Source organism: Xenopus laevis, chromosome 6S, assembly GCF_017654675.1.
Source record: "Xenopus laevis strain J_2021 chromosome 6S, Xenopus_laevis_v10.1, whole genome shotgun sequence".
NCBI lineage: Eukaryota > Metazoa > Chordata > Amphibia > Anura > Pipidae > Xenopus > Xenopus laevis.
The window spans coordinates 93,338,262-93,357,198 of record NC_054382.1 but is presented as its reverse complement, the minus strand read 5'-3'; the positions used below and the strand labels follow the sequence as shown (position 1 = coordinate 93,357,198).

Sequence of the window (18,937 nt, the reverse complement as noted above, 5' to 3'; positions counted from 1 at the left end):
TTGTCAAGAACATTTATGCTCTTTTCGGTTTTGAAACCAGATATTGCAGATAAAGTTTGTGCAATTATATCATGAGTTTATATGTCATGGCAGAGACATGATTAGTTACATCAGATCCCAAACCTCCCATTTGAGAATGCAAACCTATTTCTTAAAGGGGATCTTCACCCAAAAAAATAAAAATTTTCGCATAGGGAAAGAAAGCGTCAACCTAAGAAACTTTTCAATATCCATTCACTAAAAAATATCAGTGGTTTTAAAGTTAATGGAAACGTGTAGCATCTGTTCGCATTATTAGCACCCGTGGGTCTGATTCCTAAAACATTGTTGCAAAAAAGCTCATTAAAAGATTTGGGGGAGACCTGACAACTGTTACATTGCTTTAAGAGTCAGCCTCAGAGAACAGAAAGGGGTAAGTGAACTGCAATTACATTATATATGGAAATCATTGAAAATTTACATTTGAAAGTGACTTAGAACTACATTTTCTTTCATTATGGAAGATGCAAAGTTTAGCCCCCCCACAGAACTAATAACTGCACCTCCTCTGCTAAGTCTATACAAGGGGGTCATTGAAAGATGCAGGACTTCCCAAGAGTCATGTGAGCTCATAGTTAACATCCTTTTGCCAATTTCATATCATAAACTCTTTCAGAGTAATCTAGATTGGTCATCATCCCTCTGCTGTATAACCATACTACACAGACAGTCCTATGTGACTTTTTATTCATAAGTCATATTCCCCCAATACCTGTTAGGGGGTCTTGAAATATAGGACAGTAAATATATTCCAGATGTCAGACATTATCAAATCAAAGTCAAAATCAATTTCTCTTAAGGATAGTTAAGATCTCACTGTTTGTATCAGTATAATTTATCTACAGTGAAACCTTGATTTTACATTCCCTGATTTTAAGTTTTCCCTCATTTAACATTGTTGTTTTGTGGTCCAACCTATATATATTTATATATATTATACATAATACATTTCCCTGATTTTACATTTTCCTGGATTTTACACCATTTTTCTCTGGTCCCCTGAAAAACATAAAATGGGGGTTCTACTGTATAATAATAATAACTAGATGGTGTCGTTTCTGAAGAAACCACAAGATGTTGGCTTTGAAACGCAAGAGGTGTTGGGGCCAGTCGCCCCTGGTGCATAGAGAGTACACAAAGTTGGTAGAATCTGGTTTAAAACTGTGTAAATGGAAGCAGATCAAATAGTACCATTAAAATCAATCCAAAAACCTGATTGGCTGTTTTTGGCTCCACCCACTTTTAAAATTTGAATCCCAGTCCCCCTGTGACCGACTGTGCCAAGTTTGATGTCCCTGCCATTAACTGTGAAAGAATGGCAGCAACTTATATATTGACATTGATTAGCAATAGGTAACATTTGATTGGCTGTTTTAAGCTCCACCCAGTTTTCCAAATTTTAACCCCAGTCACCCAGTCATGATCTGTACCAAGTTTGGGGCTTCTGGCTTTAAAACTGTGAGAATGGCAGTATTTGAAACTTTTACATTGAAGTCAATAGGTAAAATCTGATTGGCTGTTATTGGCTCCGCCCACTTTTCCTAAATTTTGACCACAGTCACCCAGTGAGTAATTGTGCAGAGTTTGGGACACTTGGCATGGACGCCGTAATAATAGCAGCAATTTGGCGTTTTTCATTAAGGTCAATGGCTGAAATCCGATTGGCTGTTGTTGCCCCACCCCCTATATTTTCCTAATTCTGAACCAGAGTCACCAAGTGACTAACACTTTAAGGTTTCGGAATCATGACATTTAACATGTAAAAATGGCAGCAATTTTATGTTTTTCTATTGAAAATCAATGAATGACATTTGATTGGTTGTTGGTGGCTCCACCCACTTTTCCTAACTTTGAAGTGCAAACACCCAGTGACCACATTTGTGATATTCGAGGTCCATGACATCAATAACGTGCAAATGGCAGCAATTTTAATTTTTCCCATTTAAATCATCAAAGAAATCTGATTGGTTGTTTTTGGCTCCACCCACTTTTCCAGATTTTGATCCCGGTCCTCCAGTGACCAACTGTGCCAAGTTTGAGGACCCTCCCATGAACAATCTAAGAGCGGCGACAGCTTTAACTTTTCCCATTGAAACAAACGGCTAATATTTGATTGGCTGTGGTAGACTCTGCCCACTTTTCCAAATTTTAACCCCAGTGACCCATGGTGCCAAGTTTTGGGTCTCTGGCTTTAACACTGTGGGAATGACAGTGTTTGACATTTTCTCATTGAAGTCAATAGGGAAAATCTGATTGGCTGTTTGTTGCTCCGCCCACTTTTTGGAGTCCCCAAAATGTGACAGAACTTTTCAGGTTGACCCCATGACTAAGTGACCCAAGTTTGGTGAGTGTAACTTTAATGCTGTACGAGTGGCAAAAGTTACAAATTTGCCAATGAAAGTCTATGGGAAAAAATGGGGTCTTTGGGGGGCCGCCACAGGGCCACGGAGGGTGGGATTGCTTAACAGAGCACAAGCAACCTATTCGGGTATGAGCCCAACAAGTGTGCAAAGTTTCATAATTGTACTCCTAAAACTCTGGGAGGAGTAGCGTTTAGAAAATTGCTAAAATTTCATTGGCTGTTGGTAGCTCCGCCCACTTTGGGGTGCCCCCCCAAAATACATATTTTTATTCGGGGTGGCACCAACAATATGCGGTCCGAGTTTGGGGAGTGTAGCTTCAAAACTGTATGAACGGCAGCGATTTGAAAATTTTCCCTGTCAAAGTCAATACGAAAAACGGCGTCTTCGGTGGTCCGCCGCACGGGCGCAGTGGGTGGGATCGCTTACTAAAGCACAAGCAACGTACTTTGCTATAAGGCGAATAGGAGTGGAAAGTTTGGCGCTTGTACCCCTAAAACTGTAGGAGGAGTAGCGTTTAGAAAACCGGGGGGCGCTAATAATAATAATAAGAACTAGTAGATCAAGATGTTGGCTTTTTCAAAGCCAACATAATAAGAACGAGCTGAACTAGTAGATCAAGATGTTGGCTTTTTCAAAGCCAACATAATGATGATAGCATTATTACTGTATACTGTATAGCAAATGTACATTAATGTTTGACAGCAGTTTCATCAATTTCCATGGCTGTTTTCAGCGACAGAAAATCTGTAATGTAATGCGCTTTTACAGCTTGGATATATAATTTCCAGATAAGAGTAAGGATGTTCCCCTGTAATACTCATCAGTGCAGAAGAGCCCTTTTTTGTCTATACTGTTATAGACATGATACTGTATATAGTGATGGGCAAATTTCTCCGATTTCGCTTCAACCGAAAATTTGTGAATTTCCTGGAAAATTTGTGAAAAGGCAAAAAATCGGCGAAACGCAATTTTTGCCAAAATTTGTGTCACCGGCAACAATTCCGACGTGCATTAAAGTCAATGGGCGTCAATGGGCGCCTTTAATTGTTGCGGGCATCGGAAGTTTTGCCGGCGTCGGAATTGACACCAGCGTCAAAACATTTTTGATGCTGGCAAAAATTAGCAGGCAAATTTTCGCCCTTCACTAATGATATATCTTCAAACCCTCCTTTAGCCGAAAATTGCATCAAGGACCACATCAACATCCTGGTTTTCACCCAGATATTGTTTAGGGAAAGCTCATCAGAGAACCCCATACTTGGGCCAATAAGCCTCCAACGTAATCTGTCGGCAGCTTTTATTGGCCTGTGTATGGCTGATAACAACTGGCACTTTGCTTCCAGAAACCTCTGCTATGTCAGTGTTGTATGCTGTTGGGCTAGGGGAGGAATGGTGCCAATCTTATACAAAAAGAAGGCCATGGCCATTCTTTCATATCAATTTATTTAAAGCAGAAATTGGATGGGGCCATATAGGAATATATTCCATATCCAGTTAATAGTTATGCTCTTTACGGAAGGATTTTTGACAATATAAGTAAAGGGTGTCAACTTGTAGCTCTGTATTAATGCTAAAGCCCAGATGGTTGTTGAGGAATGTTTTTAGTTCGATAACATCTGGACATGCTGGGCTGGACCTGCAATTAGTTACATAAACTGATCAGTGCAAGTATTCCATTTCATCTAATCATTCCAATAAGTGTTGCCCCAGTGCTGCCCTTCTGTGCTGTTCACTAAGCAATCCAGCCAAGGGTGAGCCAGAATCAGGCAAATATGTTCTGTAATGGATATTAACACGTTTTTTTTTTGTAACTTGTATTACTGAATGTCTCCTTATAATAATATCATTTCCTGTAATCAAAACATACAGAACATCTTGTATAATACAAAAAAAACTAGAATATGTATTATGCACAAAAATGAGGTATGGACTTTACATATATGAGCTCACATCAGAAATCTGGGAGCATAGAAACAGGAAATGTTTCTATTGTTTAAAGGAGAACTAAAGCTCACGTTGGCTAGAAATGTTGTACATTATGTTTTGGGATTCTGTACCAGCCCAAGGCAACCGCAGCCCTTTAGCAGTAAAGATCTGTTTCTCCAAAGATGCCCCAGTAGCTCCCCATCTTCTTTTCTACTGATTTACTGCACATGCTCTATCCTGCTGTCACTTACTGAGCTTAGGGACCCACTCACAATATACAGTACACATAGAACAGAAATGTCACAATTTAAGGCTGATTAGTAATTAATACAGATAATTACTACATGTCAGCTCAGAAACCAGCACAATTAGCATTAGAATATAATAATCAGTCCTGTAGCATCAGCTTATATTATAGACCAAACTCATTTTCTGCTTGATAATTTGTGACAACCCCTAAGCTTAGCTTCTCAACAGCTGCTCAGAGCCCACTGAGCATGTGAGTGTTGCAGACACTTTCCAAGATGGTGACCCCCTGTGACAAGTTTGAAGTCCTGGATCATTGATGCTATTGACAAGCTGAAACTTTAGGCTGATGTAATAAGTTCAGTATATTAGATTTGGCATTTTTAGCCACATTCTTTTTTTATGGTTTAGTTCTCCTTTCATTTAAAGGGTGATGTACCTACTACAATCATTTCATTGGAGTGTTAGGGGTTGCTATATATATTGCTATATAAAGGCAGAATATAAGAAGCAACAAGAAGTCATTAAGTGCTAAATAAATGGGTGAAACACAGAGCATCCCAAAGTTGAGTGGCAGGATCTGATGTAGGTCAGAGGCTCAGATAGTGGGTCACAAAATAGGCTTCTGCTACTCTTTTTTATTTTTTTTATCTTACCCAGACCTGCCCTGAGGCTTAGGAAGCCCTTGATGCTGGTTTGCCAAGAGGAGCAGGCTGGCTTCAGCTATAAACCAATGATTATGTCTGTGCCCACGCCATCATAGGAACTTTCATGTGGCTTATCTGTCAGACTCAGGGCTAAATAGAAGCCTCATTGGCACAGCAATTGTAATTACTGTCATGGCAAATTTCAATCAATTGATGTGCCCGGGTGACAGTAGGCATGCGGCCTTTAATTCTTTATAGCTTTCTATTAATAAAACAAAATATAGTGGAGTCACTACTGAAATAAACAGGAATACTGTGTCATTTCTTGTTGAGCAAATAATTGGCAACAACTGGGGAAAATATCTCAGGTTTCTATTGTCCTTTTATGACTATTTCTGTGGTCAGATGGTTTCCTGCACAACTTATGTTTCAACCAACTGATTCTGTTTGGGGTTTTTTTCTGCCCTTGAAGTTTTTTCAGTAGAAGTTTCCAGTGTACTCATGATCGTTTTCTATCTCCTGTGCCTTCCGGAACAACAACACAATGGACCATAACGTGACATGCAGCCACAAAAGCAAACATGCTAATGCTTGGATATAGTCTTATTGTTAACAACAACAGCATAATTCACTCCATGAAACCGAAAAACGTATAATATGAAACCTGGGTTTTTTTTAACAGGTTAAAACTGATGGGCTTATTTATTAAAAATTAAATTTGTGAGGTTTTAGAGGTTTTTTCTACTTTTTATAAAATCACCATTAAAAAAATGAACTTGAATGTTTACTTACTTATTAAAAATTCCAACAATAAAAATCTTGATTGAATACAATAATTGGAAAAGAAACTCTAATATGTTGAATTTGTCAGTTTACAAGCTAAAAGAAACTTGAAAAAATACAAAGATGGCTTGAATTAAGACAACTCATATTGACTTCTGCATGAACTCGCAAGCTTTTACATTTGAGTTTTTTGGGTTTTCTTTGTACAGGTATAGGATCCCTTATCCGGAAACCTGATATCCAGAAAGCTCCGAATAGACGCCATTTTATCCAAATAATCCACATTTTTAAAAATGATTTCCTTTTTCTTTGTAATAATAAAACAGTAGCTTGTTCTTGATCCCAACTAAAATATAATTAATCCTTATTGGAAGCAAAACCAGCCCATTGGGTTTATTTAATGTTTAAAGGAAAACTATACCCCCAAAATGAACACTTAAGCAACAGATAGTTCATATCATATTAAGTGGCATATTAAAGAATCTTACCAAACTGGAATATATATTTAAGTAAATATTGCCCTTTTACATCTCTTGCCTTGAGCCACCATTTTGTGATGGTCTGTGTGCTGCCTCAGAGATCACCTGACCAGAAATACTACAACTTTAACTGTAACAGGAAGAAGTGTGGAAGCAAAAGACACAACTCTGTCTGTTAATTGGCTCATGTGACCTAACATGTATGGTTGTTTTTATGTTTGAGAGTACAGTGAATCCTACGATCCCAGGGGGCGGCCCTTATTTTTTAAAATGGCAATTTTCTATTTATGATTACCCAATGGCACATACTACTAGAAAAGTATATTATTATGAAAATGGTTTATTTACATGAAGCAGGATTTTACATATGAGCTGTTTTATGCAATATCTTTTTATAGAGACCTACATTGTTTGGGGGGTATAGTTTTCCTTTAAATGAATTTCTAGTAGACTTAAGGCATGAAGACCCAAATTACGGAAAGATCCGTTATCTGGAAAACCCCAGGTCCCGAGCATTCTGGATAACAGGTCCCATACCTGTATAATAAATACCAAACATGCATGTTTTTGAGAACATCATTTCGAATTTGTACATTTTTGTGCAAAAAAAATTTGAATCATGGAAATAATTTAATTCATACACTGATAAATCAGCCCCTATGTGTCAGCATTTATTTAAAGGAAAGGAAGTGATTTATTAGATAGAAGGCATGTTAAATGAGAAAAAAACCCTAGCAATAAATATGGCTTAAAATGACATAACTTATTGCAGCCTAAAGGTTCATATTATGTGCTGTGTCGGTTGCTAACACAGAATATTTAAAGCTGCAATAAATCTTTTAGAAATTCTGTAAAATATCTCCAGTTCATTTTAATGGTTCTAAATCATGCGTCCCCTTTTGAAACATAATTACTGTACTGACAGAAGATTACAGTTGTTGGTTTGCCTTCGTCTTTATCAACACAGTTTTATCATAATACAAATGCCTGCCTTTAACTTCATTAACTTAAGTATACGAGTACAATTGGGATTTGGCGAATAAACACGTTTTAAACTAAAATAATAAACAGTTCTGGTTTTCAGTCCTGCGAGTGTGTACGGGAGGGTAAGTACTAAGGGGATTATCCTGTCAGTACTGCTGTGGGGGGCACCAGCATTGACAGCGATGCAAAATATGTTGGCGCTATCTAAATACATATTAATAATTGTTTGTATGAAAAAGAATGAAATGAAAAGAACTTGTGAGAACTTCAATGCGTTGCTTTAAGATTTTTCCTCTATGACTTCTGGGCTGATTTATAGATATAACAAACAAAGGAAAGTTGTGCTCACCACTAATTTTTAAAAACATTAAGCGGGGGTGCAATGAGGCTGCGACCACAAAATTAACAGACAAATGCAAGAGTCCTCTGCACTCAACACATTATCAATATATTAAGGACATTGAAACATTTTGTGCCTTAAGCTACTAAAAATGCCTTACCCTTTAAACAAAACAGGGATTGTTTGTCCATATATTGCAATATATTTAAACTGGCCAACTACGTCAAAGTCATCCCATATCTGGCCAGTCCTATGCTCAATTTTCATCTGATTCATTAAGAATTCAATTGCTTAATTATACATTTTACAAAGGGACTAAGTTTTACCTGCAACTTACTTGCTGCTTTCAAAGTAAAACTTCCAAAATTGGCTGCCCTTTTATTAGACACCAGTGGGATCCCCTGACTATAGTTGGTGATCCCACAGTACAGCCGGTGTCTAATAAAAGGGCAGCCAAGTTTGGGAGTTTTAGTAGCTTAAGGCACAAAATGTTTCAATGTCCTTAATATATTGATAATGGGCTGAGTGCAGAGGAAACAAAAAAAAAATATATATATATATATATTTATATATATATATATATATGTAGTCCAACTAGGATCACACACAATTCCAATTGGAATTTATTGGAAGCCTTTATTGGAAGTACTTCAGTAAAAAAAAAAAAAAATATATATATATATATATATATATATATATATTTATAGCTACAAGATAACTGTCTGAATTGTGGCCAGTGTAATTCTCTTTCTTCCTTTTCTAAGCTAGGACTAAGCTCAACAATGACCATTTTTACCTCCACATAACAAGCCCATATTTGGTAAATAACACAAACCATCAATGAATCTAGGATTTTTGCAAACTGTTTCAGGCTCCATAAATTTATTTGGGAACCAATAGGAAATGTTGGCCTATATTTTCCTATCTGACATAGGTATGCCACGTTACTGGTTGACACTGTAAAGCCACAACTACTTGGCCACACGGCTGATAAAATGTTCCATATTTTGCTAATTTCAGATACAATATGTTTTGTTCAAAAGAGAGCATCTCTTATTGCGACTGCATTTTATAAGATGACTTTGGGAAAAATTAAAAACCATTGCCTTTTGCTAAAGGGAATTTGTTATCAGAAATGGACATAGTGGACAATTGTCCAGTATAATTAAACATTATGCATGGGCATTTTATCCAGTACATTGCCATAAAACATGTCGATTAAATGCTCTTACAATGGCAGTGTTATGGTGGAAGAGTTCAAAATTAACCAGCTCTTAAGATCCTGCTGTCTTTGCACAAATCACTTTCTCCCAAGGGTTTGAATTTGTAACCTCAATGTACAAATACATCACTATTTACTATTTACACTGATCACATTATCAAATATTTCACCAGTCAGAGAGGTGTAAATGAAATGTAGTCTTGCTTTGTCTCAGATAAGATAGCATGTAAGGAAAAATACCCCCAGACACTTTATTGATATAAGAGCATCTTTATCTGTGGGTGGAGGAAACAGATTTTCTTATCAAGGCTTTCTCGTATACTGTACAATTGCAGTTAGCATGAATGAGACAATAAGAATCTGATTTTTTCCAATGGAGCATTTTAAGGAGCCCAAAGGGGTTGCAGGTCAATGTGGTTATACAGAGTGGGACCTGATGAATGGCATTTCCTGGAAATGAAGTCAGATATGTTGAATACATTCAATCTACACCCCCAATGGGATTTTGCCTTCACTCCTTTGCCTTTGCATCATTAATTCCACATGCATGAAACAATGTATATGTTCTGATCACTACGGTATAATCATGTTTTTAGGTTCATTTTATCAAAGGCACAAGCCACGTAATGCCGATACACTTACCATATGGATGTCCATATATTCTATATGAAAAAAGTCTTCTCTACGTAAAATATCATTCTTTTTCAGTCTGTCTCATGAAATAATAAAAGGCAGATCACACCTGGACAGGAAACACCCCTGAGATCAACTATTTCTTGCTGTTATAATCACCACTGCAAGGGCTGAGCAACTGCTTCATTAATCATTGTTTAAGTTTAACTACTTCCCTGCAGTTTCCTGGAAGAATTAGGAGGTCATTGCACAAAAAAATACAATTAGTTTGGAAATGACAGTGGCAAGCTTTGATAATATAAGCAGGTTCGGTGGAGACTGACCAGGAAAACGCAGTGCTTTGCTGCAAAATATCCTTTATTGGACACTAAATTAAATGCTGACAAAGGATATTTCGCAGCAAAGCTCTGTGTTTTCCTGGTCTGTCTCCACCCAACCTGCTTATATTGACCATATTATGTATCTTGGATGGGGTATGGGAACAGACTTCTAGGATTAAAGTCAGTTGGGAATTGACACCACAACCGGTGGGAATAAAGGAAAAGCTTTGAAAATATGCTCCTTTCATTCCTCATTTAACATTCCGGACTGGAAAAGCATTTTGGTGGTTGGTTTCAGTCCAGATCACTTGAATTCCAATTCTGCATCAGTACATTTGTGACAAATTTTATTTGTGCAAAAGGCTTGCAGTTCTCTTACAGTCATGTCGGTATGTGTCATTTTCTTTTTAAGTGCCTACTCTTACCCTTCAAGGGTACTAGTCTGACCATGCATTTTGCAGAGGTAGGTACATCATCTGATCTTACATTATTTCTTATCCGCACTTAGCAAGTTGGTAGTTCTTCATATATTGAAAATAAGCATTTGCCATTTACATGGCAATGTATACACGATGTTTCAATAGTAATTCTGGTGTAGACATTGACTGTTAATCACAAGAAACCATTCCTCTGATTTCTGTGGAAGTGATTTTTCTTGTATAATTTGAACAATCCCTTTGCACCTTCTCTGGCATTCAAATAAATATCCTCCTTGGGAAGCAGATCAATTTTGCAGACCTGTACCTTGGATTGTAATCTCTGCATCTATTGTAACTACTTAAGAGAAGATAATGGAAACAATTTTGCCTATTTTGTTATTTCATATCTTTTATTTGTAATTCTTTTTTTCTACAGCTATAAAGTGAGCTTCCGACCAAGATATACTACGTCGTACAAAGTTGTCACAGAGTTAGAGTGGAGGTGCTGCCCTGGCTATAAGGGGGTGGACTGCAAACAGGGTCCTTCAGAAGAGCCCAAGTATATTCCTCTGCAGACCTCAAGGCCTGCCCTTGGGAACACAGATATTGGTGAGAATTAAGTTTGCACTTTTCTATTAGTAACAAATGTCATTTTGTATTTCTTGGTAAAGAGAGACAGAGAGAGAGAAATCGCAAAAGGGGTCTTACTTCACAGTTATATGATTTTTTACTTGTCAGTTACTAGCCACAAAATCTCCTACTATAGTCCTAGGGAGAGAGCATTTTATTAAAGGGATACTGTCATGGGGAAAAAATTTTTTTTCAAAATGCATCAGTTAATAGTGCTGATCCAGCAGAATTCTGCACTGAAATCCATTTCTCAAAAGAGCAAACAGATTTTTTTATATTCAAATTTGAAATCTGACATGGGGCTAGACATATTGTCAATTTCCCAGTTGCCCCAAGTCATGTGACTTGTGCTCTGATAAACTTCAAGTACTGCTGTACTGCAAGTTGGAGTGAAATCACCTCCTCCCTTTTCCCCCCCAGCAGCCAAACAAAAGAATAATGGGAAGGTAACCAGATAACAGCTCCCTAACACAAGATAACAGCTGCCTGGTAGATCTAAGAACAACACTTAATAGTAAAAACCCATGTCCCACTGAGACACATTCAGTTACATTGAGAAGGAAAAACAGCAGCCTGCCAGAAAGCATTTCTCTCCTAAAGTGCAGGCACAAGTCACATGACTGGGGCAGCTGGGAAATTGACAAAATGTCTAGCCCCATGTCAGATTTTAAAATTGAATATAAAAATATCTGGATTTCAGTGCAGAATTCTGCTGGAGTAGCACTATTAACTGATTAATTTTGAAAATATGTTTTTTTCCCATGACAGTATCCCTTTACGTTAATTTTTGCCTATTTTCAAGTTGCCTATTAAGATGGCTTCATCTCCTAGTAACATAGGGCCACAGAGACTGTATATTGTACTCCCTGAAAATTCCTCCTCTTGCCTGTATTTCTGTTTCTGTTTCTTGAACTTATTGGAGCTTGAACTTGTTGTTTTCTCATGCATATGGGGGGAAATGCAGTAATACAGAGTTAACACAGTATATCATTAATTTTTCATGTTTTGGGAAGAGCGTAACTTGGATGAGCAACATATTAAAAGGCAGCAGTCCCTTCTAATTATATATATGTTAGACTTAACTTTTATTATGCAATAAAAGTTGTGCCTATTAGACTAACTGAATAGGGCACAGCTTTCTCCATCATTAGTCAAGATTTTTGTCCCTGCACGCTATTCCTTTATGTTTAGTTAGTGGTTCGCTAATCTTTTGATCTGATTTCTAAATATGTACTGTTCCATACATGACATTCCTATTGATGAATGATGTAATGGACAATCACACGCAAATGATTATCAGTTCAGCTACAAAATGACAAACATTGCCCCTATTGCAATCAACAGTCTCCGGAAAAGTGCCAGTGGTAGCAGGTTTCCAAATCAAAAACAACAGGCAGCAGGGGATGAATTTGTGAGCTGTAGACCATAGAGTAGAACCAGTAGGGTTACTGTACAAACAATTACTACCAAGAGTTTCTTTGAACAATTTCAAGTATTTGTTTTATTTTGCTGATTCTGTTATTCCTTGAGTAAAAATCTAGGTTAGTCTGATTGATATGTGTACTCAGTGTATATTTTATGCTTCAGCGCTGCACAATATGTTGGCGCTCTAGAAATACTTTACGATAATAATAATAATAATAATAATGTCACAACATTTTTCTTTGTTCATACTTTTCATGTCAGTAGAATGTTCATCAGTCAGCACTTATTCAATGAGTTTATACTATTATTATGTGTTGGTGTTAACATCTCTATCAATGGTTCAACACATGTCTATAACTCTGTGGGTTGACTGCTAGTTAAGTAAATACTAGATATTTGATTCTTGTAGATTCTTCATGACTATACTGTAGATCAGTGTTCTCAAACTGTGAGGCTCAGTTTTTCTATGACTAAGAACATATTTTTGAAGTAGTTAATCTCCTGTCCTTTAACACTAAACAAGGCTCTAGAATATTTCCTTTTCTATTTTAAATGCTGTAATTACATAGATGTAAAGGGTGGGGTAAAAAAAAGGAAAATCCATCAAGCTCAATCTTTGTTCAATGAGAAGCATATTTCCAGGCAATTCTCAGAGAGGGCAATGGAGAGGTGAATTGTGGCATTTTTATTTGTCATGACCGCACGTGTTGGGCCCAAGACTTTCCTCGGTGCCAATGATCTTGGTGCTTATGCCATTCTATTATAAATAGCTTAGTTGCTACCTGCTCTGAGAAACATTCACTATAGCCCAGCAAGGCCACCCTCAATGCAACTAACAAGCTTATTTATTTGAATGGTAGTGATTTTGAAGCAAAGACATTATATATTATATATATATTTTGATCTAAGTATACCCGCTGTTAGGAGAAAATAATAATGTATGATAGCTGGAAACCTTATACTGTATTAGACGATATGAATACATTGGTTCATTAGGTCTGTCAGGTCCCTAAAACAAGCGTTGATGTTTTATTTATTTTCATGCTCAGGAGAGCCTTAATACTATTCAGGACATTCCTGAATTCCCCTGTTATGTTTACTTTTCCTATTCTGTAAAGTAATACTTCTTAATATTGCCCATAAGTCTAGCATCTTCCAGTTTGGGAGCATGGCCTCCTGTCCTTATTGTCCTTTTTTCTCTGAACAGTACAGTACTTCCTTCCTGCCAGCTTCCCCCTTTCCCCTCTATTTTCCACACAATGAATCTTCGGTCTATTTTGCTCTTCGTTAGCCTTCATTTCCGTTGGTAATATTTTATCTGTAATTTCCTGAGTTACAGAACACATCAGTTTAAATGGGGCCTGCAAGTGTGTGTGTGTGTATTTTTAAGGTTACTTGGAAAAGGGAAATGTGAATCACCCCCACAGTTATATTTGTGTGAACTGGCCTTGACCTAGCGACATCCCCATCTGCAGTATTTCCTGATACACACGGGATGACAGAACTCTAAATTTGTTCCTCCAGAGATTTGCAGAGGATGGTAGGATGACTGGTTAGGGGTGATTTAGATTGCAATTAGCAGAAAAATAGACATTAGTTGGAATAGATTTGGTTTAGAGGAACTGGCAGTGATTTGCTATAACATGGCTGGGGTGGACACCTCACATTGGTCCTACCTTTCAAAAAAGTAGGAGAAGGTTTTGTTCCCTTGTTAACGTTTTATCTTTCTAAACTGTTGACTGGTGTAAATATCCATCTCTCTGTCTTGGAGTGTGGTTGATAATTGGCATATGCCCAGTGGTAGAGGTTGGCAAAACTACCCATGTGAAGTAAAGAGGAAACTGCTGAATGCTTTCAGTGCTTTACTCTGGATGCTGTATAAATGTCTACAGGAGCTGGGGTTCAACAGCAAATTTACACTTACAATGTCTGCATTAAAATAAATTAATTTGGTTAGATCATGGGGTTTGGGTTGGGCAGGTATAAACTCATTATACAGGACTGGTACTGCTGACTAGGTTTAGGCTTTATTTTATATTTATGCTAAATTTATTTTATATTTATGTATATATATATATATATATATATATATATATATATATATAGATATATATATAGATATATATATATATATATAAATATAATAACGACTCATTTGATAAGAACATGATGCCTAATTACTGAAGAAGAGCTACACTAATGATGTCCTATTTTAAATGTAATCCCCTGTAAATGAACCCACAATCAACATGTCAAATATGTATAAATCATGAGAATGATCTTTCTAATTCTGCTTATTTAAAATGAACCCTGCCTTCTAATTTAGTAGAAAATACTTCTTTGCCAGATGTCAATATCGCCTTATTCTCCAACCAGTCCCCACAAATTCTTGTGCATTCCCTACAGTAAGGGCTGTCCAACCAGATGTCAATGAACAGTTTGCACCTTCACTCTTCAAGGCATTTTTTGGCATTCAGCCAACCAATCAATGTCCATTAATTAAGTGTGCCTATAAAACAGGAAGTCATAGGTCACCGACTGTGGCTCTTCTGAGCTATTAATCTGGTAGCCCAAATGATATCTAATCCATTCTCATTCAGATAATCACTGGGTTGGATGGAAAATCTCTTTGATTGAGGGAAACATTAGAAAAGGGATGTGGCCCAAACTAGGCAAAGTTTAGGACTTGTGCTCACATTTGGATTTTAATGTGCTTTGCCAAATTTACATAAGTACAAGAAACCAAAAGAAAATGTAGAAATGTTGTCCCTACCTGTTAACTCAGTATTTGCAAATATATACACAATCAATTTTAAACTAAGATTTAAAAAAGTTTTTCTATTCTATTCTCTACAGGAACTGGGGTAATACCAGAGAGGCCAAAACCACAAGAGGCCAAAAGGGAATTGCAGGAACTGCAGAATTTAAATGAAGCACAAGAGAAAAAAATTCAGTTCCTTGAAGATGAAATGCTTCGTCTAACCCAGACAGTGATTGACATGCAAACATCTCTGGCAGGTGTAAATGAGAACCTAAAGATTACTATTCAAGAGGATGTGAGTAAGAATCTAGTTTCATTGCTCAACAACTTGCCACGACCAGAAAGTTTCTCCGGTGGTAAAACCGAGACTATTACTTTCCCAGGATTTTCTGGAAGTACAGAAAGAGAAGATGGTGTAAGGGACATTATTTCTGAATTAAATGGGGTGAAGGAAGCCTTGCAGAGCAAAAGTCTTTTGATTGACCAACTCAATGAAAAATTAAATATATATGAAGAACGTTTAGGGCAGTTTCAGGAGGCATCACATGGACCTGCCCCTACAATGCACATTATCAATGCACCAGAGAAATCTATAGATGAAAAATTAGAAGCACTTAGAAATGAAATGTTCGATGGACTGGACATAAAAATGGCAGATATGAAAAATTCTTGTGATTATAAATTAACAAGTGTTCAGCAACAATGTGAGGACCATGAGACCAGCTGTTTGGGTGTGATAGAGCTTCTTAGGGAGAAAGAGACAGAACTCAGAAAGGAAATAAATGCAGTAAAGTCCCAGGGAGGCGTACAAGGAGACAGTCAGAGCTGTTGCACAAATAATGGCGATCTTGACAATAAAATAAAACACTTGGATCAAAAGGTTGAGAGAATTTCTGAAGCACACAAAGTTCTCAATAGCAGGATAGACAATGAGATACAGCGTATAAACAATCTATCACCAGACAGCATTTATGAGGAAAGATTGACTGAATTGGATTTTAAAATTAACGTTACAGAAAAGAATGCTGAGGAGCATTGCTTTTATATTGAGGAGACTCTGAGGGCGCTAATTACTGCAAATTCCAATGAAATGAAGGATCTACTTGATACAAGGCTGCAGAAAATGGAAGACATTGTATGGGAAATCACAAATGCATCTTCTCCTGATGTTGTGCATTCTAGTATTGGGTCAACGACTCACCGTGAGTCAGGATCTGTCAGTGGACATCTTGTAACTGAAATAAAGGGCCTGAAGGATGCAGTACAACAACTTGAAGGCCAAATGTACTCCATTTTGCACTCTAGTGAAGACTATTCCAACCACAATGATGGACATAAAGAAAATGATAATGTTATTCTTTTAAAATCCTTGAATGACACAATAAATGAGAAGTTTGACCTAATCCAGCTGAACAAAGTAGGTCTAGAAACAGTGAGAGGTGACCTGCGTAAACTACAGCATAAACTAAACAGCAATGAAGAGGATTTGAATCTGTTAAAAGATGGGGTGAGTGTGTTTAACAATCAGCTACTGGATATAAAGTCCACTGTTAAATATACTGAAACAGGACTTCATAAAAAAGTAGAAGAAGTTGAAAGACTTTGCAAAGATACCTCATACTCAGCAACAAACAATGAATGCTGTAATGACCTTCAGAGCAAATTTGAACTACTGAGCAGTGAAATAACTGTTGACAAAGGAAAATGTACTGAACATACTCAGGGAATTCAAAAGGAGATGTCTAATGTGGATGATAGACTCTCAAAGTTGGAGAATGTTTGTGGGAAGCTTGACACCATCTCCGGCAGTATGCAGAGGATAAAAGATGGCCTTAATAAGCATGTTACCAGTTTGTGGAACTGTATACATACTATAAATGGAACAGTAAAGTCACATTCCAATGACATTTATGGCCTAAAGAATTCAGTCCAGGTGTTTCACAGCCAGGTCTCCAAAATTACTTCTGATCTCGACAATCTTATAAAGAGCCAACCTGCATTAGGTAAGTGTTTTTATCACTCTATATCAGTTTGTTTTGGTGCAGTAATATCATTAATATGAAGAGTAAGATAAATGCACCCCTCCCCAGTGATCATAATCACTTACCTCAGGTCAGTGCTTCAGTTAGCAGAAAACTTTAATGGCCTGGAGTACTACTGAATGAGAACCATGGGGTGATGCTCTTCTTCCTCTCTTTTGTTCTTGGATGACTTTGGGCTGATGCATGTGCAGCCCAACCCAACCTGGTTGGCTCCTCCATTTGTAGACCTGCACCCAACCTGCCCATCTCTCACATCATGAATGGGGGAGGGGCAGGTGTACATCTATAAATGGAGGCTGCTGGAGCCGAAAGCCAGCAGATTAAGGTTGTGGGTGGGGAGAGCTGAAGAAGAGCTCATCCCAAACCCATCTGCAACCCACAAAATGTGTGTAGAAGTTGGCCCAAACCTGCGGGTCCTACAAGTATCGGATTGACCCTGCACATCACTAGTGTTCAGCTTTAATCCTGCATTTGTAAGGTACATATGCCTTCACCCCAAATCCTCCGCTGCTTACTTGTGAAATCCCTGTAAGAACAGGAAAGTTGTGATTGAAGATGGGCTTGTAAGACAGCAGGGAAGCTGCAATTCATGTCAGGCTTGATTGTGAAGCAAAGTACTGATATAATTATCAGTCCTTTGCCCTGCAATGAAGCCCAACATGAATTGCAACTTCATAAAGCTGTGTTGGGGATTGACACAAGTAAATTGGCGAGGGCTGGAATTTCACTAAGGGACCTATTTATCAAGCGCCAAGAAACATAATCTCAGCAGTAAGACTTAACGGATCTCTTTCTCATTTACTTTTCACAATTTCTGTGGGAAGTGTTGAATGTACATGGGAATCTATGCCTGTTATTAAATTAAGGTAAAAATAGGCCACCTTCACCCCTATGAATATGTTATAATATGCACTGCAACGCAACCGTTGTTGATACTTCCTTATCCTGCATGTAATAGACCCCTTTTTGACTAATGACCTTCATGCAGTCATTTATATCAAAAGCTTTTGGCACACAAGACCTTTTTTGGGTATAGGAATATCTTTCCTTGGAACTTCATGAACGCAACAGCACTGGCTTATTCATAATAAGTATAAGTCTATCTTATTGGCTTACATCCTCAACAGTGGCATTGTGTGTTCATTTATATATATATATATATATATATAGATATATGTATATTTATATATATATATATATATATATATATATATATATATATATATATATATATAGATATATATATATATATAAAATATAGTGTGTGTATATATATATATATATATATGAATTTGTTCATTTTAAGCTAACACCAGTAAGTTTTGCATGTTGGCGTTCTTAGGAATATATTCACTAAAACGATTGGTATAAGTATAAAGCAATAGTTTCTGTGTTACTGTAATAAGAGCAGCATACCCTGTGGTTTCCTGTTTGATTGCTTTTACATATCTGAGGATGTTAATTTATTTTGCATATTTGTAATGCTTTGTAATTTGGTATCCTCATTACAGGAAGGCACATCTGTTCTCAATTGTTTTAACTTTCTGGTAGACGTCCCTGTACAGAATAAATCTGATATTACTTCACCGTGGGGATATCCATGTTTGGTATTATGGGGAGAATCTCTTTATGACTCTGTTTCATGTAACATTGTTTCATGGGAATAGTGTCTTTTATC

The 18,937-nt window shown here is 37.1% G+C and overlaps 1 protein-coding gene across 4 annotated transcripts in view; it reads left to right on the top strand.

The window, feature by feature from the left end:
• The window catches only part of emilin2.S (elastin microfibril interfacer 2 S homeolog), a 79,401-nt gene that overhangs the window by 33,625 nt on the left and 26,839 nt on the right, over positions 1-18,937 (top strand). For all 4 annotated transcript variants that reach the window (NM_001097085.1, XM_018268526.2, XM_018268525.2 and 1 more), the window contains 2 exon segments: positions 10,838-11,010; positions 15,313-17,220. In NM_001097085.1, coding sequence (NP_001090554.1) covers positions 10,838-11,010; positions 15,313-17,220 — 2,081 coding nt within the window.